Source organism: Corvus cornix, chromosome 11 (genome assembly GCF_000738735.6).
Source record: "Corvus cornix cornix isolate S_Up_H32 chromosome 11, ASM73873v5, whole genome shotgun sequence".
Classification (NCBI taxonomy): domain Eukaryota; kingdom Metazoa; phylum Chordata; class Aves; order Passeriformes; family Corvidae; genus Corvus; species Corvus cornix.
This window is the reverse complement of record NC_046341.1, coordinates 1,019,792-1,041,052: the sequence shown is the minus strand read 5'-3', so window position 1 is coordinate 1,041,052 and position 21,261 is coordinate 1,019,792. Positions and strand designations below refer to the sequence as shown.

General features: G+C 66.2%; 4 protein-coding genes across 8 annotated transcripts; 2 read left to right on the top strand and 2 right to left on the bottom strand.

Moving 5' to 3' along the window:
* Positions 1-10: 10 nt before the first annotated feature.
* DBNDD1 (dysbindin domain containing 1) lies at positions 11-3,817 on the bottom strand. Of its 4 annotated transcripts, none has more exons than XM_039558192.1 (5): positions 3,391-3,817; positions 2,284-2,407; positions 1,175-1,339; positions 627-767; positions 11-540 (listed from the first exon to the last, which is right to left on the bottom strand). In XM_039558192.1, the coding sequence occupies exons 2-5, from the start codon at positions 2,330-2,332 to the stop codon at positions 281-283; spliced, it is 615 nt and encodes a 204-aa protein (XP_039414126.1). In that variant the 5' UTR covers positions 2,333-2,407; positions 3,391-3,817; the 3' UTR covers positions 11-280. The 4 variants fall into 4 exon arrangements, with proteins under 4 accessions (XP_039414126.1, XP_039414125.1, XP_039414127.1 ...); XM_039558191.1 differs by having other exon boundaries at positions 2,284-2,411; positions 3,391-3,816; XM_039558193.1 differs by having other exon boundaries at positions 1,175-1,321; positions 2,284-2,411; positions 3,391-3,815.
* A 195-nt stretch (positions 3,818-4,012) lies between these two features.
* On the top strand, positions 4,013-10,902 carry GAS8 (growth arrest specific 8). Its single transcript, XM_039558393.1, has 11 exons — positions 4,013-4,113; positions 4,562-4,648; positions 5,630-5,827; positions 5,994-6,200; positions 6,505-6,559; positions 6,990-7,195; positions 7,399-7,566; positions 7,863-7,949; positions 8,915-9,124; positions 10,199-10,264; positions 10,508-10,902. Exons 1-11 carry the CDS (start codon positions 4,111-4,113, stop codon positions 10,655-10,657), a joined length of 1,437 nt encoding a protein of 478 aa, XP_039414327.1. The 5' UTR covers positions 4,013-4,110; the 3' UTR covers positions 10,658-10,902.
* LOC104691858 (5-hydroxyisourate hydrolase-like) lies at positions 10,883-14,060 on the bottom strand. 2 transcript variants are annotated; one of them, XM_039558394.1, is made up of 9 exons: positions 13,814-14,060; positions 13,587-13,706; positions 13,339-13,494; positions 13,125-13,269; positions 12,874-13,049; positions 12,716-12,805; positions 11,494-11,636; positions 11,173-11,308; positions 10,883-11,041 (listed from the first exon to the last, which is right to left on the bottom strand). In XM_039558394.1, the coding sequence occupies exons 1-9, from the start codon at positions 13,850-13,852 to the stop codon at positions 10,952-10,954; spliced, it is 1,095 nt and encodes a 364-aa protein (XP_039414328.1). In that variant the 5' UTR covers positions 13,853-14,060; the 3' UTR covers positions 10,883-10,951. The 2 variants fall into 2 exon arrangements, with proteins under 2 accessions (XP_039414328.1, XP_019143796.1); XM_019288251.2 differs by lacking the exons at positions 12,716-12,805; positions 12,874-13,049; positions 13,125-13,269; ... (1 more) ...; positions 13,587-13,706; positions 13,814-14,060 and adding an exon at positions 12,229-12,709.
* A 964-nt stretch (positions 14,061-15,024) lies between these two features.
* LOC104691941 (B-cadherin) lies at positions 15,025-20,965 on the top strand. The gene is given in 16 exon segments (XM_039558392.1): positions 15,025-15,203; positions 16,960-17,156; positions 17,230-17,340; positions 17,463-17,618; positions 17,695-17,839; positions 17,945-18,120; positions 18,202-18,330; positions 18,410-18,595; positions 18,685-18,929; positions 19,014-19,156; positions 19,472-19,696; positions 19,801-20,019; positions 20,116-20,246; positions 20,323-20,398; positions 20,401-20,465; positions 20,538-20,965. Coding segments are annotated over 16 exon segments (2,559 nt in total). The 5' UTR covers positions 15,025-15,061; the 3' UTR covers positions 20,751-20,965.
* Positions 20,966-21,261: the final 296 nt, after the last annotated feature.

The following is a 21,261-nucleotide window of genomic DNA, read 5'->3' as shown; positions in this document are numbered from 1 at the left end:
GAAGTCGGCGGTGGGTCGGTCGGTCGGTTTTACCGGATCACAGCACTGCTACATCAGAACCGGGCGGGCACCGGCACCGGCCGCACTCCGTCGGGCCGCGCTGAGCCGTGCGACCCGTCCCGTCCTGCCCCACCCGCTGCTCCCGGCAACCAAGGCCGTGCCGCTCCCGGGGGCCGGCGGGGCCGGCCCGGTTTCCCCCCGGGGCCGCGGGCCACTGGCTGAGGGCAGCCCCGGTACCTCCCCGCCGCGGGGCTGGGGCCGCCTCTGCCCTCTGGGCGGGCTAACGGGAGTCCTGCGCCCGGGGACGGGCTCCATCGGTACCGACGGGACCAGCACCGGCGTATCCCGGTGTCCCCCGGCGGGTTTTGTCCCTACGGCTCCCGCGGGCGCTCGGCGGGCAGGAAGGCGTCCGGGGGTCCCGGGGTCCCGGCGGCAGCTCAGGGTCACTCAGGTGCTTCTTGTCCCGGCCCTGCTCCCGCGCGCGGGTCCAGGAGGGCGAGCGCAGGTACCCGGCCCGCGGCACCGCCGGCGGCTGCAGCCCTGCGGGACGCACGGGCGGGTGGGCGGTCAGCGACGCACCGGGACGGACGGACAGACCGGGACCGGCGGCCCGGACCCCCGCTCACCGCCGGGCGTCTCTCCGGCCACGTTCTCCTCGTCGGAGTCGGCGAAGACCTCGGCCAGCTCCTGGTCCGACATATCCGTCAGCTCCGTCAGGTCCAGCAGGTCGAAGTGCACCTCCAGCGAGGACACGCTGCTCAGGGGCTCTGCGGACACCGGGGAGAGGCTGGGGACCCACCGCTGTCCCCAACGGGGGGGGCGGGGGCTTGAGGGGGGCGGGGGTCTGGTGCTCGGGGCCCAGGGAGCTGGGGCTATGAGGATCTTGGAGACGGCCATGACTGGCTGGGGGCTAGCAGGGGATCCCTAGGGGTGGCAGGGGACCCCAGGGACAGGAAGGAGACCCCAGAGGGCGACAGGAGACTCTCGGGACAGGCAGGAGACCCCCAAGGGCTGGCAGACAACTCTCGGGGACAGGCAGGAAACCCCGGAGCAGACCCGAGGTGCTGGGGACAGGCAAGTGATGCTATGGGCAGGCAGACATCCCAGGGACAAAGCAGGCGGCCTCAGGCACAGGCAGGGACAGGCAGGGACCCCAGCTCAGGGCCGCACTCACGTCGGCGCTCGGTGACCTGCAGCAGGCCAGCGCTGGGGATGGGGATGCCACCCTGCTCCTCCGCGGGGACTCGGGGGGTCTCCTGGGCCGGCCCGTGGGTGGGAGTCCCTGCAGGGTGCTCCGGGACCAGTGGCTCCTTGCCAAGCTCTGCCACATCAGCACCTTCTGCGTCAGTGAGGGCAGTTCCTCCCGGGGCCCCCCAGCACTCACGGGGTGCCCGACTGAGGGGCCGGGGGCAGCAGGACCCCTGGGAGGACCGGGGAGACGGGCAGAACTGCCGAGACCCTCGTGTCGGAAGCTGGCAGCCCCCATCCCCCGCTCCGCGCCCCCCTCCCCGCGCAGCCCCTTTGTGTCGGCGAGACAAAGCGCAGCCTGTGCCGGGGCCCGGACAAGGGCGGATTGTGCTGGGACCGTCCCCGGGAAGAGCCGGTGGGACAAGGCGGCCGCGGCAGATGGTCTTGGCCATGGCACAGGTCACGGCACGCGGTGGTGGTACACGGTGGGGGCACAGCCGTGTCTCGGGGCTGAGCGGGCACTGAGGGTGGGAGGAGGCCCTGTGTGCCCAGGGCAGAACCGGGGGACACAGCACCCTGTCCCCCCGAGGTCAGTGCCGGTGCCCTGGCACCACGTGCCACCACCGAACCATGCCACCACTGCGTTACCGGGTGACACGGCACAGGGATGGGCATCCCCTCCCTCCCACCAGGGTGGTGACAGCGGGGCAGGGACAGAGACCCCCAACCCAAAGGGGAAAAGGACGTTACGAGGTGTTCCTGCTGCTGGCACATGGAGCTGCAGGACATGGGCAGGACACCAGCGGGACACCAGCGGGACACCAGCCCTCTGCCCGACACTGGCTCTGCCACGTCCTGACCTCGCACGGTGGGATCAGGCACCCCGCGCTGACGGTACGTTCCCTCGGGCCGGAAAATGTGGTCCTCATCCCGCTCCAGAGCAGAGCAGATCCCCCCGGGGAGGACACGGGGGCTGCCCGCTCTCGCCCGCTCCCGCCGCCTCTCCCCGCGCAGTGCCCGGCCCCGGTGGGTGACACTGTGCCGTGTCACCGTAAGGAGCGCGGCCCCCGCTGCCCGCACCACGCCGCCACCCACCAGGGCGCTGGTCCCGGCTGCAGAATTCCCCTCTGGCCTCCGCCTGCATGGTCCCGCCGTGCCACCGGCCGTGTCACCAGCAGTGTCACCAGCCACACCGCCCGCTCCGGCCTGGGCTCACCGGCTGCCTGGCGGGAGCGGGGCCGGATCAGGGATCTCTCCCGCACGACGTGTGCTGACTCACGGCAACCGCAGAGCCGGGCAGCCGCCGGTACCGGCACCCCATGGCACCGGTCACCCGCGGCACCCGCAACCCGCCCCAGTGGCACTGTCCCCTCAAGGGCCCGGTGTCCCGCCGTTCCCCCGGTGCCACGGCCGGGGCTGCCCCATGCTGGCGGCTACGGCACAGTCGTGTGCGGGCCACACGCAGGAGGGACGGGCGTGCAGGGGAGCCCTGGCACTGCCTCTGTCACCAGGTGAAGCCCCCCAGAATACCGGGCCCCCCTCAGCTGCACCAGCACAGCCACATCCCTGTCCCCAAGCCCCTCCGCACACCGGCACTGGCACAGCTGTGGGGGGATGTCTGCAAGGTACCCCACTGCTCCCCACGTCCCCTAGGCACCCCGGTGTTCCTCCATGTCCTGTGAGCACCCTACTACTCCTCTACACCCCCGTGCACCCCACTGTCCCCCCACATTCCCTGGGCATCCCGTTGCAAACCCAAGTCCCCAGTGCACTCGCCTGCTCCGTCTGACCACCTGGCCACCCCACTGCCTCCCCTTGTCACCCCACTGCACCCCCACCTCCTGCGAGCATCCCACTGCCCCCCATGGTCCCAGCGCACTCCAGTGCTCCCGAACACCCCCTGAACACCCCCGTGTCCCGCCACATTCTCTGGGCACCCCTCTGCTCTCCCCCTCCATCTCCACTTTTCCTGCACAGACCCCCTCGATGTCCTGTCCCCGCCCCCCCAACACCCCCCTCCCCCTGCAGCCGGGCACCCCCAGCACGGCCCCGCGCCCCCCTTTGCCCCCCAATGCGCCCCTCATGCACCCCCTCCCGTTGCACGCCGCCCTACATCTCCTTGTCCGCCCCGCGGGGCCCGGCCCGGTTCCACGGTGATGGGCGTGCCGGTCCGTGCCTCCCCCGTCTGCCCCCCGCCCTCACCTGCGGTGGCGGCCGCTGCCGGAGCCGCCATGGGCCGGGGTCGGGGCTGATGCCGGTGCCGGTGCCGGTGCCGGTCCGGTGCTGGGCGGGCCCGGTGCCAGCCCGCAGCCCGCACGGTCCTGCCGCCGCGGCGGGGCGGGGACACCGAGATGGGCGGAGCCGAGGGGCGGGAGGCACCAGGGGGACAAGAGAGGGCGCGGAGGGGACCGGGAGGAGCGGGGGGGCACACGGGGACCGGGGGTCCAGCGGGGACCGGGGGGTTGCGGGAGCGGAGGCGGGGGACCCCAGCTGTGGGGAGACAGCCCCGGGCGCAGCGGTGGGCGCGGGGGTGGGAGGAGCCTGTGCCGGGCTCAGCGGGACCCTTCGGGTTTGTCCCCCCCAGCCCTCCCCGAACTCCCCCGGTACCCCCGGTTCCCCCCGAACCGCTCGGTTCCCCCGGTCACCCCGTTCCCTCCAACCGCCCCCCACCGCTTCCTCCCCGCCCGGTCCCCGCGATGTCCCCCGCCTCTTCCCGGTGTCCCCTCCCGGTCCCCGCCCCGTCCCCTCCCGGTCCCCTCCCCGTCCCCCGCCGTCTCGCTGGCCCCGCCTCCGTTGCCAGGGCGGAGCGTGGCGTTGCTAGGGGCGTGTCTTCCCGCAGCGCCCCTCTCGCGAGATTTCACCATCCTCTCGCGGGATCTGCCCGGCCGTTGCCCGGAGACGGTGGTGCCGCCGGCCGCCGCCATGGTGAGAGCGGCCCCGGGCCGGGATCGGGAAGAGAACCGGGGCCGGGGGGAGAACCGGGGCGGCTGCTGAAGGGTCCCCTGCAGCCGGGGTGTGCGGGCAGGGGAGGGCGGTGGAGCCCCGCGCCCCGATGTCTGCGAGCCCCGTCCTGTCCCGGTCTGCTCCCGGGGAGGGTACAGAGCCCCTCGGCGCCGTTCCCAGCACTGCGGTGATGCGTCTGAGGCGTTGTTTTGGGTACAGGTGTTTTGTGCCCAGGGGTTCACCACGGAGCTGAGTCAGTGGCAGCGCATGAGCCGCTTCCAGGCTTCTCCCGGGGCCCCCGGCTCCGTGTCGCCGCTGTTGCCCCGTCCCTGCCGTGAGAGCCGGGATGCTCCGGGGCCGGCACGGGGGCCTGAGCAGCACAGTCTCCGCCTCACCCGTTCACCTCTTGTGCTTGGCTTTCTGTCCGCAGGCACCCAAAAAGAAAGCGAAAGGGAAAGGGGGCAAAGGCCCTGCGGTGGTGGATGCCTCGGCCCCGGAGAACATGAGCAGGGAGCAGGTGAGAGGTCCCGCAGGCCACCCCCTGGGGAGGAAAGAACTGCTGCTCATGAAAGAACAGCTCCGGGGACCCTTGCGAGGCGCCTGGCCCCAGCTCTGGGGACAACAGGTGCAGGGGGTGACAGGGACGAGCAGCCGGGGTTTGTGTCACTGACGCCTGTCTGGGGCCGGGGAGGGGGGTTCTTGCTGTTCCTGGAAGGAGCAGCCTCCTCATCTCACCCTCTGCTCTCCAGCCCTGTGTTCTGGGCACTGCTGAGGCCACATCTGGAATCCTAGGGCCCCTCATGACAGGAAAGGCACTGAGGGGCTGGAGCATGTCCAGAGAAAGGAATGAAGCTGGAGAAGGGTCCGGAGCACAAGGAGTGGCTGAAGGAGCTGGGAAAGGGGCTCAGCCTGGAGCAAAGGAGGCTCAGGGGGGACCTTGTGGCTCTGCACAAGTCCCTGACAGGAGGGGGCAGCCGGGGGGGCTCAGGCTCTGCTCCCAGGGAACAGGGACAGGAGGAGAGGGAACGCCCTCAAGTTGTGCCAGGGAAGGTTCAAGTTGGATATTGGGAAAATTTTTTCCTGGAAAGGGTTGTCCAGCCCTGGCCCAGGCTGCCCAGGGCAGTGATGTAGTCCCCATCCCTGGAGGGATTTGAGAGTCATGGGGACGTGGGTTAGGGGTAGCACTGGCAGTGCTGGAGGAACAGTTAAACTTGCTCTTAGAGGCTTTTCCAACCCAAAAAATTCAATGAACCAGAAGTATCTTAAGCACCTGAGCGTGGTGTTACTGGACACTGCGAGCCAGAACCCCATCCTGCGGGCAGTCAGATGAGGCTTTGTGACTCCTTTTCCAGAAGCTGCTGGGTTCAATCAGGGACCTCCTCAGCTCCACATCAGTGACAACCACCATGTCCTGCCGGGTCTGGCACATGGAGTGTCCAAAGGCACCTGTCCAAGGCCTCCCTCCCCCGTTCCTTGTCTCTTCCTCTTGGCTTCGCAGCTGCTGGAGCACACGGTGCGTCTCCGGGAGGAGCTGGACCGGGAGCGGCAGGAGCGGAACTCTTTCCAGCTGGAGTGTAACAGGATTCAGAGCTACTGGGAAATCACCCGCCGGGAGTTGGAGGAGAAGAAAGCAGAGCTGCAGAACCGGGACCGGGAGATGGAGGAGGCGGAGGAGCGGCACCAAGTGGAGATCAAGGTGGGGCTGGAGGGCTCCAGGTGAGCCTTGGGCAGCTCTGAGAAGGAGAGGAAGGGAAGAGGAGGAGGAAGAGCTGGGCAGGATGTGATCCAGGAATGTCTCACCAGCATCCCAGTTCTGGGTGTCTCCTGCTGAGCCCCTCACCCAGTCTCTGGCCTGTCCTTAGGTGTACAAGCAGAAGGTGAAGCACCTGTTGCACGAGCAGCAGGAGAACCTGACGGAGCTGAAGGCAGAGGGTGTCCTGTCCCTGAGGCGGGCCCAGAAGGATCACTGGGACCAGGAGCAGGAGTTGTGGAAAGAGAAGCGCTCCTTGAACATAAAGCTGAAGGAGCAGGAGTTGGCCAATGAGGCAGCCATTACAAACCTTTGCCTGGTACGTCCCTGTCTGGCCTGGAGCCACCTGTGAAGTGCCCCATCCCCAGGGTGGGAGCGGGACTGGGATCTTGCCTCCCTCACTCTCTCTGTGGGGTGGGATGGGATTTCTGGTACAGGAATGGAGATTCCTGGGTGTCCCCTCTCCCACAGTGGGGAGCTGTGAGGCAGCTGGAGAACCTCCAAGCCACTCTTTGCATCAACATGGGATCAGAATCCTTTCCCAAAGAGCAGTAGGGAATCCCTGGGGATGGGCTGGCTTGGAATTTGGTTGTTTCCTCCAACATGGAGTTTCTTCCGCACAGAAACATGAGGAGGAGATGGCCCGGCTACGCAGCGACTTCGAGATGCAGACCAAAGGTCAGGGCATGAGGCAGATTCCATGGGAGCATGACAGGGAGAGCTGCTCCTGGCTCCCGAGCAGCACCTCGAGCAGATGGCAGCAGGTTCCCCCGTGTTCTGGGCATTTTTCCCTTCCCAGTTCTGGGCATTTTTCCCTTCCCAGTTCTGGTCAGTTTCCCACCTCAGTTCTGGCTGATGTCCCCTCCCGAGGTTCTGGCCAGTTTTCCCCACAAATTTCAGCTGGTTTTCCTCCCTGGATCTGTCTAGTTTGCCCTCCAGTTCTGGCTCCCCAGTTTTTCCCTCCCAATTCCAGCTGATCCCCACACACCACACAGTTTTGGTCAGTTTTCCATCAGTTCTGGCTGGTTTTTCTCCTCTGCCCATTCTGGTTGCTTTTCCTCCCCTGTTTCAGCCAGTTTTTCCCCAGCTCTGACCATTTTCCCCCCAGAGATGGAGGCCAAGTACACCAGGAAGATGCAGGCGCTGCGGGATGAGATGGACCTGCGGAGGAAGACGGAGCTCCATGAGCTGGAGGAGAGGAAGAACACCCAGATCAGCGAGCTGATGGGGAACCATGAGGGGGCTTTTGGTGCCATCAAGAACTACTACAACGATATCACCGCCAAAAACCTGACACTCATCAACCTCCTGAAGGTACTGCCTGTCCCTGTCACCCCTCCACCCAGGGACTGCTCCTGCCGGGGTGTCTGCTGGATCTGGCAGTTCCCAGGTGTCGGTGTGGGTGCTGCTGGTGTCCTGTACACCGGCACATGAGTGGGGAGGGTGTCCTGAGGGTGTGGGGGACTCGGAGGGGTTGGGCAGCTCCCAGGAGCCAGCACTTGTGTTCTCAAGAACAGGAGCAGGTGGAAGATCTGAAGAAGAAGGAGACTGTCTTGGAAAAGGAGAAGGCAGAAGTGCTGCTCCAGAACAAGGAGCTGACAGGGCCGCTGCAGGAGACCCAGGAGCTGGTGGCTGAGCTGCAAAAGAAGTTGGTTCACTATTACAGGGACAAGGAGGCCCTGATGGTGAGTGGCCAGCCCTGTCCTTTCATGGGCTCGTTCCTGGAGGGAAAACACTGACCTCTGCCACTTGGTGTGCTGTGATTGCTGGGCAAAGCAAGTCCTGTTCTGCTTACTGTGTGTTTGTGGGACCTCAGATGGGGATCCACAGAGACTGGAAAGGAGACCATCCTACTGCAGGGGGGTTGGTGTGGGTGCTGCCTGGTTTTCTCTCTGCTGCTCACTCTCCTCCCTTCCTAGAACATATCCCCAGCATTTCCCAGACAATACTGCACTCTTTAACTTTCCCTTCCCATTCACAGAACTCCAAAGCCCATCTGAAAATCACCCAGAAGGAACTGAAGGACCTTCAGTGGGAACATGAGGTGCTGGAGCAGCGGTTCAGTAAGGTGAGACCTGCAGGCAGGGCTGGGCATCCCATTCCCTCTCCAAACCTTCTCCAAACCCTCTGCAGAGGACAGGGCGTGGGACTTAGCAGAGCCCGTGCTTAGCCCAGGGCTTTCCAAAGCTAATCCAGAGTCGGGTGATAACTGCTGCTCCCAGCAAAGCAGCTCCCAGCTCCAGCCTCTCCCACGGTCAGCAGACAGGTCTGGCCTTGTCCTTTGCTAAGCAATCATGCACGCTCCAGCGGGGCCCCTGGGCTGCCGGGGCTGCGTGGGACAGAGCTGAGGGGGGATTGCCACGGGCCCCTCCTTCTGCCAGTGTTACAGGGTCGCTCCCTCTCCTTGTTCTGGGGTGGCTTGGGAAGAGCCCTGCAGAGCGAGTTCTCCCCCCCACTAACCCAGATAAATCTGTTGAGGCAGGAGAGAGCTTATTTGCAATTCGTAGAAATCCCCAGGAATATGAACATTGATCCGAGGCCTCATTAACAATCCATCATTAAGACAGCGCCAGATTCGGAGCGTTCAGAAATAGGCTTTGGAGGAGAGACTGTGTCCTAATTAGGACACTTATTAACTAGCTGTGAGCCAGGGACTGCTGCCAGCTGTGGGGATGAGAGGAGTGACCCCCGTGTGCCAGGGGGCCCTCGCTGGGGTCTGAATCAGTGCTGCTGAGAGCCCGTTGGGGCATTCCATGCCTGGAGGGGAGGAGGAGGAGGGAGAAGCGCAGGTGCTGCGCCATGGAGGGAAGGGAGAGAGGGAGGGAAGAAGGGAGGGAGGGAAGCTGTGCCGCAGCACCTGCCTTCCCTGTGGGCTGCAGGTGCCGTGGGGAATGGCTGGGCTGAGCTGCTGGACCAGTTTTCTGCTCTGTTTGTACTCCACACCATTACGCAGACCCCAGTCAGCCTCGTGCAGGCCCCCGTGTCCCCTGGGGTCCTGAGGGCGGTGTGGCACTGCGCTGTCTCCCGGATCAGGTCCAGGCGGAGCGAGACGAGCTCTATCAGAAGTTCACCAGAGCCATTAACGAGGTGCAGCAAAAAACGGGGTTCAAGAACCTGCTTCTGGAGCGGAAGTTGCATGGACTCCTCAGCCTCCTGGAGCAGAAGGAGGTGGAGCTCAGCGAGGTCTTCGCAGCCTCCAACCTCAGCCCCAGCGCTCTCTCCTTGGTCTCACACAAGCTGGAGGTACTGGGGCCCGGCGAGGGCTGGATTTGGGGGGCAGAGCCCACTGTGGGGTGCCTGCTGCCCCTGAATGCACCGGTCCCCATCCTGCATGGCTGTAGGTGGCACGTCACTCGTTCCTGGCACTCCCAGGGCCACGTGCGGTGCCGCGGGGCACTCGGCTCTGCCTCGAGAGTGGAGCGTGTGGGTGTCGGAGTTTGGCACTGATCTGTCCCTCAGGTGGGGCCTGTTTTGAGGAGCATGGCCGCAGGCTCCATGGCACTGCCAGCACCCTGTGCTGCCACACAGCCGGCTGCCAGTGGGTCCAGTGGCACCCAGGGGCTCTGTGCAGGGGGGGGTCGCACCTGGTGAGCTTCGCCTGGCCATGGGGACAGTGCAGACAGGATCCTGGGGCTCTGCAGTGTCTGCCGTGCTAAAAATACCTCTGCAGAGAGCCTGGAGACCCACATTCCTGCAGCCTTCTGCAGCTGGAGCCAGGGAGCAGTGCTTGCTGCGGGTTGGGCACAGACACAGGGAACGAGGGCTCCACCGCCCGGTGCCCTCCTGCTTGTCCCCACACAGATCCCTGCTGCAGGGGGTGTCAGGGAAGCTCTGGGATGCTCTGGGATGCATACCAGGCCTATGGGACAGGCAGCGGATGTGTCACCTCGCAGCAGGTGGAAGGAAAACACATTCCTGAGATGGCGTCACTGGCGTCGGGCTCTCCTGCAGCTGCTGGGGTCCCTGAATTCCTCCTCTCAGCTGCCTCGGGGAGCCTGGCTCCCTGTAATTCCCGCGGTGCCGCGGCGGCAGGGCGGTGCTGCTGGAGCAGGTGCTGCCAAGCACTCCCCAGCAGCGGGGCAGACCGGGATGGCTGTGGTGTTCATCCGGGAGCTCCCTGTCCCTGCCCGGGGCTGGCTGTCCCTGGCAGTGCCACTCAGAGGGGGCAGGGTGGTGGCCACCTGCCAGGCCGTGCTGCCAGCCGCTCTGCTCGCGCTGCAGCTCCTCTGTGTGCTCTGCCACGCCACACCCGCCCGCGGCAGGCCATCGTGTCCCCAGGGCTGGGCAGCGCGGCCTCATCCCAATCTCCCCTTGCAGGATGTGCTCAATTCCAAGAATGCCACCATCCAGGACCTGCAGCTCCAGCTGGCCCGAGTCTGCAAGGTAAGGGCGGGGAGAAATCCCAGAGGGGTTTAAGAGCTGTGTGGATGTGGCACTTGGGGATGTGGGTTAATGCTGGCCTTGGCACTGCTGGGGGAACAGTTGGACTCGATGATCTTAGAGGCATTTCCAACCCAAATGATTCTGTGATTCCATGGCCGTGGCTTGGGGGTTGGAAATGGGACTGGGGGTGCAAGGAGCCCTCCTCTGCTGACAGAGGGGCTGACAGGGATCCTTCCCTCACAGGCACACAACGACATGCTGCAGACCTTCGAGGCAAAGCTGACAGCCCTTGGTATCCCCTTGGACAACCTGGGTTTCCAGCCACTGTCCTTCCCCGTCCCAGGGCAGGAGCTGGGGCAGGGCCCTGCTGGACTCGTTGCAGTGCCCACCTGATGCCGGCAGCACTGAGGGTCCCACTGGCACACTGGAAGTGGGGCTGTGCCCTGTTCCTGCTCCATGCCATTACACAGGCCCCAGTGAGCATCTTTAGGAACCTCTCCTCCCAAGGGGGACCACAGCACAGCTGGAGGGCTCCAGGCATCCCACCCACCCCACCAGGCCGCCCCTGGGGCTCCCTCTGTCCTCGCACAAGCGGAAGGCAATTTTTTAAGACAAGCGTTGCTGTTTGGAGCTTTTAATAGTGTTGGTGGCATCATTCCTGTGTCCCCAGGGGAAGGCTGTGCCCCTCTAACTGCCCCTGTATGTTGTGTAGGAGTAGGGGCTGATCAGCAGTGGGACATGGAGCTTCTGTGCTGGGTCAGTGATGATGAAGACGACCTGAGGGAGAGCGAGGAGACAGCGATGGGAATCCCCTTCCCATAGTGGGGCCCTGGGGAGTGCAGCCCCTTGAGCCTGGCCCCAGCCCCCAGACTTGCTGTGTCAGTTGTCCCCATCTCCCCAACACATACCTCCACGAAGGGGTAGAAGCTGGTGTGCCCCAGCCCCTGCCAGTACTCAGCTGTCTCAAAGTGCAGCTTGTAGGTGCCGGCCTTGGCCTGTCCTGGTGCCAGGAGGGGCTGGCAGCGCCCGTCCGCGTCCGTGTGCCTGAAACCAGACCAAGCCAGCCCTGCCCTACCCCCAGAACCTGCCCTGGCCATACCCCCAAGCAACAGCCCTGCCACCAGCAAACCCCAGGCGGGGCAGCCAGTTGTGCCAGGAGCCTTTTGCCAAGCTCACAGAGTGCTGGCAGCAGCGTCCCTGCCCCATTCCAGTGCCACCAGCTGTCCTACCTCTGTGCCAGCTCCATCCACTGAGGCCCTGGCTCCTGCAGCTGGGCCAGGCGGATGACAAGGCCGGCTGCTGGCAGCCCCGTGGCCGTGTTCAGCACATGGGTGGTCAGGGTGCCGTTTCCCACCTCAGACATGCCGTCAGCCTGTGGCAGAGAGGGAAGCAGGGCTGGGACCTGTCCTAGCAGCACCATCTGCCTCCACCTTGACTGTGCTGCAGCCAAGCCCCCGCACCTCGCTCTCTCCCAGAGCTGGGATGTGGGAACCCACGTCGTTCCCGTGCTACGGTGCTCAGCCCCAGGCACCACAGCCACCGTGCGTGGGTGCCAGCTGGTTCCCACCAGGATGCAGGGCTCTGTGCTTACCGCAGCACCGCGCTCCCTGCTCGCCTGCCTGTCCTGGTGGGCCTCAGCACGGTGGCAGCAGCCAGCCTGGACCCGATGAGGGAGCAGCCCCATCCCAGCAGCCCCATGCCTGCCCACGGTGTCACGTGCAGGCGGACATTGACCCTGCCCAGCTCTCCAGAGATGTCAGGTGTCAAGGTCAGCACTGCTGGGGGCAGCCAGGCCCCTTTTTCTCCTGGAGCTCCCACGCTGGGGTGGGAGCATGACTTGGGACTGCGTCCCAGCAGCCAGCAGGACCAGGCAGCCTCCCTGGAGCAGGAGCAGCTCCCACTGCCAGCCTGACACCCGCACTGGCTGACACGGGGGTGCCGCAGAGGCACCCTGGTGAGCTTACCTGGCTGGCCTTTGTCCCGCTCGGCCAGGGACCTGTGGCCGGTGACACTGCACAAAACGCCATCCCTGGCCCCGGCCTCCCTTCCTGGTGCCAGGGCCTCTCCCCGTGGAGCTGGCGCGGCTGGATGCCGCTATTCTGGCACAGGGCTCCCGCAGAACCGGGTGCTCCTCCCCGGCTGGGCCGAGCCGGCACGGGCGGCTTCCCGCTGGGAGCTGTGCCCAGGAGCCCCGCCGGCACCCAGACTCCGGCAGTGCCGTCGCCCTGAGGCTGGTGGCCCAGAGCCCAGTGGGAAGGTGGGGCACCGGGCCAGGAGGAGCCACAGCACAGCTGCCATCTCAGTCTCACCTCCCACCATGGAAAGCACCTGGAGCGTGTCTGTGCTGCGGCAGCCGGGCATGTGGGGCTGTCAGGAGCCAGCACTGGCTTCACCCACAGCCTCGCCCTGCCCTTCTGCACTGCCAGGGCACCGGGGGGCTCAGTGTCTTACCTGCACCGTGATGCGGGCGGTGGTGGTGGCTTGCAGCCCGACTCCCCCCAGGTCAGCAGCCTGGATCTCCAGTGTGTATTCAGGGACCGCCTGTGGCAAGAGGCTGCGTCACCCACAAGTGGGGGATGAGCTCGGTGGGGGCTGAGTCTAGGGCTCACCTCTGCCGCCAGCCCCAGCATGGCCACGGAGACTAGCCCAGAGCTGCTGTCGATGGTGAACATCCCAGGCTGGGGCTGCTCCGGCACCTGGCTCAGGATGGAGTAGCTCACAACGCCATTGTTGGAGTTCACAGCGTCGTCCGCGTCAGTGGCCAGCACCCGCAACACCGATGTGCCTGGAGCAGGTGGCTACTGAGTGTCCTGTCACACACACTCTAGTGCTGCCTGGCAGGTGGTGGCAGTGGTCCCACCTGGCTCAGCTCCCTCCAGCACAGAACCGTGGTAAACTGTCTGGGTGAAGACGGGCCGGTTGTCATTCTGGTCAGTGACGGTGATGATGATCTCCATGGGATCCTCCACGGGCTGCCCGTTGGCTGACACGGCGTGGGAGTAGAGCTGCAAGGGCACAGTCAGTGTGTGTGCAGCCCCCCAGCACCGTCCCACCACAGACCCCCCCCCACTCACCACATATTTATCCTTCTGCTCCCGGTCCAGGGGTTTCGTCACCTCCAGCCACCCTGTCTCCCGCTCAATGATGAAGACACCCACGGGGATGGTGTCCGCTCCCTGCCCCGTGATGCTGTAGAAAACCTTCATCTCCTTGTCCTTGGTGGATTTGATCTGGCAGCGAGGCAGGAAGAAAGGGGGTGGAGACATGTCCCAGCAGCCTGGGGACAGCCCGGACCCTGCCTGGTCCCTGTGGGGACACGTACCTGCACCAGCTTCTTGGGGAAGGGCCCCCGCTCATTCTCGGGGCAGTTGATGGGGGGGATGACCCAGTCCCTCTTCTGCCGCCGGAGGCCATGTCCATGCTCCGGGAAAATCAGCATGTCCTGGGGGATGGAGGGCGGGGCTGCTGGGCCATGGAGGGACACGGCTCTGCCCAGAACCTCTGGGGGGTGGCCATGCAACACCCCCGGCCCCACTGCGATGGTCCCACCAGCAGGAGAAGGAGGACGGTGAAGGTGCAGGGTGCCATGGCTGCGGCTGCACTGGCTGCTCCCCCAGATGGCGGCTGGGAACCTTCCCTGTTGCGTCAGTGACCTTGGCCTGGAAAGCAGTACCGGCTTTCCAGCGCTGCCAGCCCCGGGGGGGCCGGGAGGGGCCGTATGTGGGGACCCAGCACACGGGATGCTGCTCCAGGCTGGGGGGGACGACAGAGCCCAGGAACCCCCCGGGGCACTGTCCCTCGGTGGCCGTGGGAACCCCCACTCCAGTGGGGCTGGGGGGCACACACAGGCCCCCCGAGAGTTCCAGGGCACCCATAGGCGGCAGAGGGGGAGGAGGCAGCCGGGGGTGGCACGGAGGAATGGGGAAGGGGGCTGTTCCTGCGGGGCGATGGTGGGAGGGGCCAGGGTTCATGGGGACACCGGGAGGGATGCGTGGGAGGACTCCGGAGGTGCCCGGAGATCCCGGGATGCCTAGGCGTGTCCACCGGGCTACGCTGAGGGGCCGGGGGGCAGCGGCGGGGGGGCTCGGGCACCGGGCGGCGGCACTGAGAGAGCGGGGGTGCCCGAGCAGTGCCGGGCCATACCGGGGAGTGCCAGGGGGTTCCAAGGCGATACCGATGGCTGCATACCGGGGAGGTGCCCGACGGGCAACTGGGGGTGACCGGGGGTCAACGGGGGGTATCGCGGATTGCCGACGGTTGCCACGGGGTTCCAAGAAGTTACCAGGAGGTGCCCCAGGGTTCCCGGGAGGAATTGCGGATTGACGGGAGGATTTCAGAGGGGTGCCGGCTGTGCCCGGCGGGTGTTGAAGGTTCCAGTACTGGGCGGTGCCCGAGGGGTACCGGGCTGTGCGTGGATCTTGACGGGTGGGTGCCTGGGAGGTAACATGGGGTACTGGGGATTGCCGGTGGGTTTCCAGGGGAATACCCGGGGTGCCCGGGTGGTATCGGGGGGTGCCATGTTGTATCGGGGGTTGCCGGAGGTTTCCAGAGGGGTACCGCGGTGCAACGGGGATTGCCGGGGCCGTTATAGGGGGTAAACCCCCGGTAGGAGGGTCCCGGAGGTAATGAAGGGGTCCAGGGCATTGCCGGGGGGTGCCTGGGGCGTGCTGGGCCGCTCTCCGGGGCGGGGCGGTACCTGCGCGGCCGCCGCCTCACCTGGGGCGTAGCGGCGCGGGGCGGGACGGGGCGGGACGGGGCGGGCGGCGACCGGAGCGGCGGCGGCAGCAACGGACGGGCATGCGGGGGCCGCGCTCCGGGCTCTGCCCGCTCTCCATCTTCATCCTCCTCCTCCTCTCCCCGCTCCTGCCGGCAGCCGCCCCCTCCGCGGCCCCGCCGTGCGTCCTCCCGGGGCTGCGCCGCGGGCCGCTCCCCGCACTAGGTAACTCGCACCGTCGGGGCGCGGCGGCACCGGGACCCCAGGAACATCTCGGGGACGGGCTGGGGCCGCGATCGGGGCCGGGATCGGGGCCGGGATCGGGGCTTCGGGCACTGGAGGGGGCGGCAGGGCCCCCCTCACTGCCGGGATCGGGATCGCTTTGCCCCGGTGGTGGGGCCGTTGCTTTTCGGGAAGACCTGGCAGTGCCCCGGCTGTGGGGCTGGCGGGGGTACCCGAGTGTGGGGATGCGCTGCGGGGCTGGTTGGGCTCCTGGGGTGTCGGGCTGTGCCTCCGCCCCGGGCTGTGGGTCTTGTTGTAGGGCTGTGCCCCCCCCCCGGGCTGTGGGGCATGGCCATGGGGCTGGCGGTGCCCCGTGGGGCCGGCTGGTGGCGGCTGATGCCAGTGCCTTTGGCCCAGCCATGCGGCGCCCGCTGCGAGCAGGGCTGGTTCCCCGCAGGGTGGGTGGCCGGCGCCGGGCTGGCAATGGGGCTGGGTGCCCCAGGGCCACCCTTCTCCGGCCGTGGGGTGCGGGGTCCGTCTGGCCCGAGGCTGGGCAGGGTCTTGCTGCTGCCAGCTCTTGGCCCGGTGCCGGCGCTTGGCCCGGGCCCGTTGCCCTCTTCGCTCAGCGGCTCCCGGGAGATTGGGGCTGCCCGGCAAGGCGGCCGGAGCCAGCGCTCGTCTAATGGCCGCGGGAGCACTAAAAGCTCTCCTTGGCGGTAAGTGCCAGGGAGGGGCCTCGACCTCCGCCTGCTTTGGACACCACATCCCTTTTCACATCCCGTTTCCATCAGTTGAGCCTGCCATGACTGGAGCTGGGCGCTGCCAGGCCCCTGCTGTGGGCACAGGCTGGGGTCTGGCCATGCCACTGCGACCCCCTTCCGTGGGCAGCACATGGCCCCGGCACCGACCGTGTGGCTCCGCCTTGGCACCCAGCAGTGACCCCCGAGGACGTGGTGGGGTACCCCCTGTGCCGCCCGCTCCTCCGGTGGGAACAGCAACCCGTGCCACAGCTGGGGAGCGGGGCTGGAGGTCCACCATGACATGGGTTGGGGCCTTCCCCGGGCTCCTCGTGCCCCGCTTGCCAGGGTGACTGATGCTCCTCCAGCCCCATTAATGTCCCTTATCGCGGCCACCGCGACTGGAGGGGCCCCGGTACTGCCCTCGGGGCACGGTTGCTGCTCCCCGCATGGCCCCACCGTCACCCCTGGGCTCGCTCCCTCAGGCGTGGAGCAGCCGTGGGGCACAGCTCTCCCTGCCCCATTCCACGCCTTCCGCAGCCCCCCCAGCCCCGCTCCGCGTCCCGCCCTGGCCCGCTCGGCCGCCCGGAGCTGGCTCAGCTCCGCTAATCCCCTAATCCTTCCCCCGGGGGGGCGCGGAGCCAGGGCTGTGTCCAGCACGAGGGATGCAGCGTGGGAGGCGGGGGAGGGAGATTCAGTGCCCAGTGTTCTGGCCACGGGGGGTTGGGAGCCCCGAGGGGGGTGACACACCGGGAGGGGGCTGGGGCCGGGCTCTGCCCGCCCAGGAATTTCCCATCATGTGTGAAACAAAGCCGAAACTTCCACCGAAACTTCCACTGCGCTCCTGTACGGCGCCCGGCGTTCCCTGCCCCGCTCCTGGTGTTCGCTACCCCTCTTCTACCGTCCCCTGCCCCACTCCGCCTCGGGGCTCTGGGGGATTGCGGGGTCCTGGAGCTGGTGGTTGCGGCTCGGGGGTGCCGGGGGAGAGGTCCCCCCATCCCCCTGACCCCTCACCCTCGCAGGGAGCTCCGGAGGCTGCGCGGGGCCGTACAGGACGGAGGAGCCCGATGTCGGGGTGCGGGATGATGGGGGCCCCGTGCGGCTACCGGGGGTGAGCAGGGCGCTCGCCATACCCCCCCGAGGTGCTGGTACCTCCCGGGATGCCGCTGGCCAGCCAGACCCTGCCCCAATTCCCACAGAGAGCAGGCACTCCCCCCAGGTAATGCTGCCCCGCATATCCCCCCCCCTCGCTCCCCCGGCCGGCTGTGCCCTCACTCACCCCCATCCCACAGGAGCTGCCCAGGACTCGCGCTGCTCTCAGGAGGCAGAAGAGGGACTGGGTGATCCCCCCCATCAAGGTCCCTGAAAATGAGAGGGGCCCCTTCCCCAAAAAGCTGGTTCAGGTATGAGGGTGGGGGGTCTGGGCATGGAGGTGGGTGCTGGCGGTGCATCCCCACTGCATCGGGGCAGGGTATGATGGGGTGGGGGATACTGACCCGTTTCCTTGGTCTGTGTGTCCTCCCAGATCAAATCCAACCGGGACAGAGACACCAAGATCTTCTACAGCATTACAGGGCAGGGAGCGGATGCCCCCCCCGAGGGCATCTTCACCATTGAGAAGGAGTCAGGCTGGATGAAGGTGACGCAGCCACTGGACCGTGAGCACATCGACAAATACCACGTAGGTCCTTGCCAGGGGACACTGGGGAGGTGTTGGGGTGCTCTGCCAGGCCCCCCACTCACACCCCACCCCGCAGCTCTTCTCCCACGCTGTGTCTGAGAATGGGAAGCCAGTGGAGGAGCCGATGGAGATCATTGTGACAGTGACAGACCAGAATGACAACAAGCCCCAGTTCACGCAGGAGGTGTTCAGGGGCTCTGTGCCAGAGGGAGCCCTGCCAGGTAGGACCCCTGGGAAGCTCTGCATCCCACCTGCCATGTTCCTTGGGCACAGCCCCGGCACCGTCCCCCCCAGCAGCCCACTTACCCAGACATCCACATCCCCAGGCACCTCCATCATGCAGGTGACAGCCACGGATGCGGATGATGCGGTGGAGACCTACAATGGTGTCATTGCCTACTCCATCCTCAGCCAGGAGCCACGGGAGCCCCATCCCCAAATGTTCACCGTCAACCGGGCCACTGGCACCCTCAGCATGATTGCCAGTGGCCTTGACCGGGAGGTGGGCTCCGCAGCACCGTGGGGCAGGGGTCCCAGCCCCAAGCAGGGGCTGACAAGGTGTCTGTCTGTCTGTCCACCACAGCGTGTGCGAGAGTACACACTGACCGTGCAGGCAGCTGACCTGGACGGTGAGGGGCTGACCACCACGGCGCTGGCCATCATTGAGATCGCTGATGTCAATGACAATGCCCCTGAGTTTGACCCCAAAACGGTAACGTGGGCCCCCCGCTGGGTGTGACCCTCCCTGGTGCCCGCTGGGCTGTCGTGCTGATGGTGCCCCTGACCCGCAGTACGAGGCGGCCGTGCCAGAGAACGTGGCTGGGCGGGAGGTGGCCCGGCTGGCTGTCACCGACCTGGATGAGCCCGGCACGCCGGCGTGGCGAGCTGTCTACTCCATCCTGCGCGGCAACGACGGGGGTGCCTTTGCCATCACCACCGACCCTGCCACCAATGAGGGCATCCTCCGCACCGCCAAGGTCTGTGTCACCCCCGTGTCGCCCCATCGCTACCCACAGTGGGGACCTGCCTGTCCCCCTCTCACTGCCCATGTCTCCCCCTCTCCCAGGGTCTGGACTACGAGGCCAAGCAGCAGTTCGTGCTCCACGTGGCAGTGGCCAATGAGGTCCCCTTTGTCGTGAAGCTGCCGATGGCCACTGCTACGGTGACAGTCACTGTGGAGGATGTCAATGAGGCCCCGGTGTTCATGCCGCCGGTGCAGCTGGCCACGGTGTCAGAGGATGTACCCCCGGGGCAGACCCTCACCGCCTGCACGGCCCAGGACCCTGACAAGGCGCAGGGCCAGAGGATCAAGTGAGCAGGGACAGGGTTGGAGTGGAGGTTTGGGGGGGTCTCTGCTGCCCCTTGCCGCAGCACCAGCTCCCCTGTGCCCCCCAGGTACCTGGTGGGGCACGACCCGGCGGGCTGGCTGGCTGTGCACCCTGAGAATGGCCTGGTGACCGCGCGGGACCACCTGGACCGCGAGTCCCCGTTCGTCAAGAACAGCACCTACATGGCCGTGCTGCTGGCTGTGGACGATGGTGAGGGACATGAAAGAGCCCTTGTTCCCCCTCCCGCGTGAGGGGCACGTGCTGCCATCACCAGGAAACACATCCCAGCTCCAGCATGGAGCAGTGCAGGGACTGCCCAGCCCCACCCCTGCCCCGTGAGGGTCCTGGGTTTGGGACTTCCCCCTCCAGCATCACTCCTCACTGTACCCACTGTTGCCCAGAGAGTCTCTGTCCCTGAGAACATCTTGGTTTTGAGGCACCCCCTGTCCCCATGCCTGCTCAGTCACCTATGTCCCCATGAGAGTCCTGGGTTTGGGGTCCTCCCTCCAAAATTGTCCCCACCAGGCTCACCGCCAGCCACGGGCACGGGCACGCTGCTCCTCACCCTGCTCGACGTGAACGACAATGGCCCTGAGGCTGAGCCACGGGACGTCACTGTCTGCCAGCGCAGCCCCCAGCCCCAGCTCCTCACCGTCACCGACCGGGACCTGCCCCCCAACACCGGCCCCTTCCGTGCTGAGCTCACCCACGGCTCAGGGGACAGCTGGGCTGTGGAGGTGGGGGACACAGGTATTGCAGTGGGGCTGAAGATAATGTGGGGGGTTCTTGGCAGAGGCAGCTGTGCCGTGGCTGCATTCCTGGTGCTTCCTCCATGAGCCCCCCATCTCCCACAGGTGACACAGTGACACTGCAGCTGGTGGCACCGCTGGAGCCAGACACCTACAGCGTGTACCTGCGGCTGCTGGACCAGCCGGGCAGAGCCCAAGTGACCATTGTCACCGCACGGGTGTGCGCCTGCGAGGGGCTGGCACAGGGCTGTCCCCAGAGACCCCAGCCTGTCACTGCCCTGCCCTTTGTTCTCGCCACCCTGGGCGCGCTGCTGGCCCTGCTGCGTGAGTGGGGATCCTGGGGGTCCTGGGGCTCTGGGGACACCCCTGCCCTGGGCACAGTGGGGGACACGTCCCCGCTGATGGCACTCTTCCCCGCAGTCATCCTGCTGCTGCTGCTGCTCTTCGTGAGGAGGAGGAAGGTGACAAAGGAGCCGCTGCTGCTGCCCGAGGATGACACAAGGGACAACATCTTCTACTACGGGGAGGAGGGTGGCGGCGAGGAGGACCAGGTGGGTGTGGGGGTGAGGGGGTTGGTGGACAGCGTGGACAACCTGACTCTGCCCCTCTCCATGTGTGTGTCCCCAGAATTATGACCTGCGGCAGCTGCACCGGGGGCTGGATGCCCGGCCCGAGGTGATCCGCAATGATGTGGCCCCTACCCTCCTGCCAGCCCCCAGTACCGGCCCCGCCCCGCCAACCCTGATGACATCGGCACCTTCATCGAGGAGGTGAGCCTGACCTGAAGAGCCTAGGGGGTGACAGCACAGGGGCCGCAGGCACTGACCCCTCTGTTCCCCCAGAACCTGAAGGCGGCCGACACGGACCCCACGGCCCCCCCCTACGACTCGCTGCTGGTGTTTGACTACGAGGGCAGCGGCTCGGAGGCCACCTCGCTCAGCTCCCTCAACTCCTCCGCCTCCGACGGCGACCAGGACTACGACTACCTCAACGACTGGGGCGGCCGCTTCCGCAAGCTGGCCGAGCTCTACGGCGGCGGCGAGGAGGACGATTAGGGACCCCCGGCCCGCTGCCCCCGCCTTATTGCTGCTTTTGTGCCTTGGGGGTTCCCCCCGCCATGCCCCCCCACCCCAGCGCAGCCCCCTCACCTCCTCGCCTGCGATTTTGTGGTTATTATCTATTTTTTAAGGTATGGAATGACGGCGTGTGATGCTGCGGATGAGGGGATGGGAGCTGGGTCAGTTTTAATAAAGGATTTGGTTTTTTTAGACGCTCCAGGCTGTGTGTCACTTTGTGCCCTGGAGGTCAGTGCTGCGCGCAGCCCTGCAGTGACCCCTCCCCAGCCCTGTCCCCCCTTGTTCACCCCAGTGTGGAACCTGTAGCACAGCTGCAGTGTCACCCATGCAGGGGTAGTGCCCGTGCCTCCCCCAGGGTGTCTTTGTCCAAAAGGGGTGCTGATGGGCATGGGCAGGGCACTGACCTCCAATCTCTCCTCCATGGGGTGACACTGGTGGCATTGGGCATTCCTGGTGCTAAATCCCTCCTGGCCTGGGCAGCCGGAGCCCT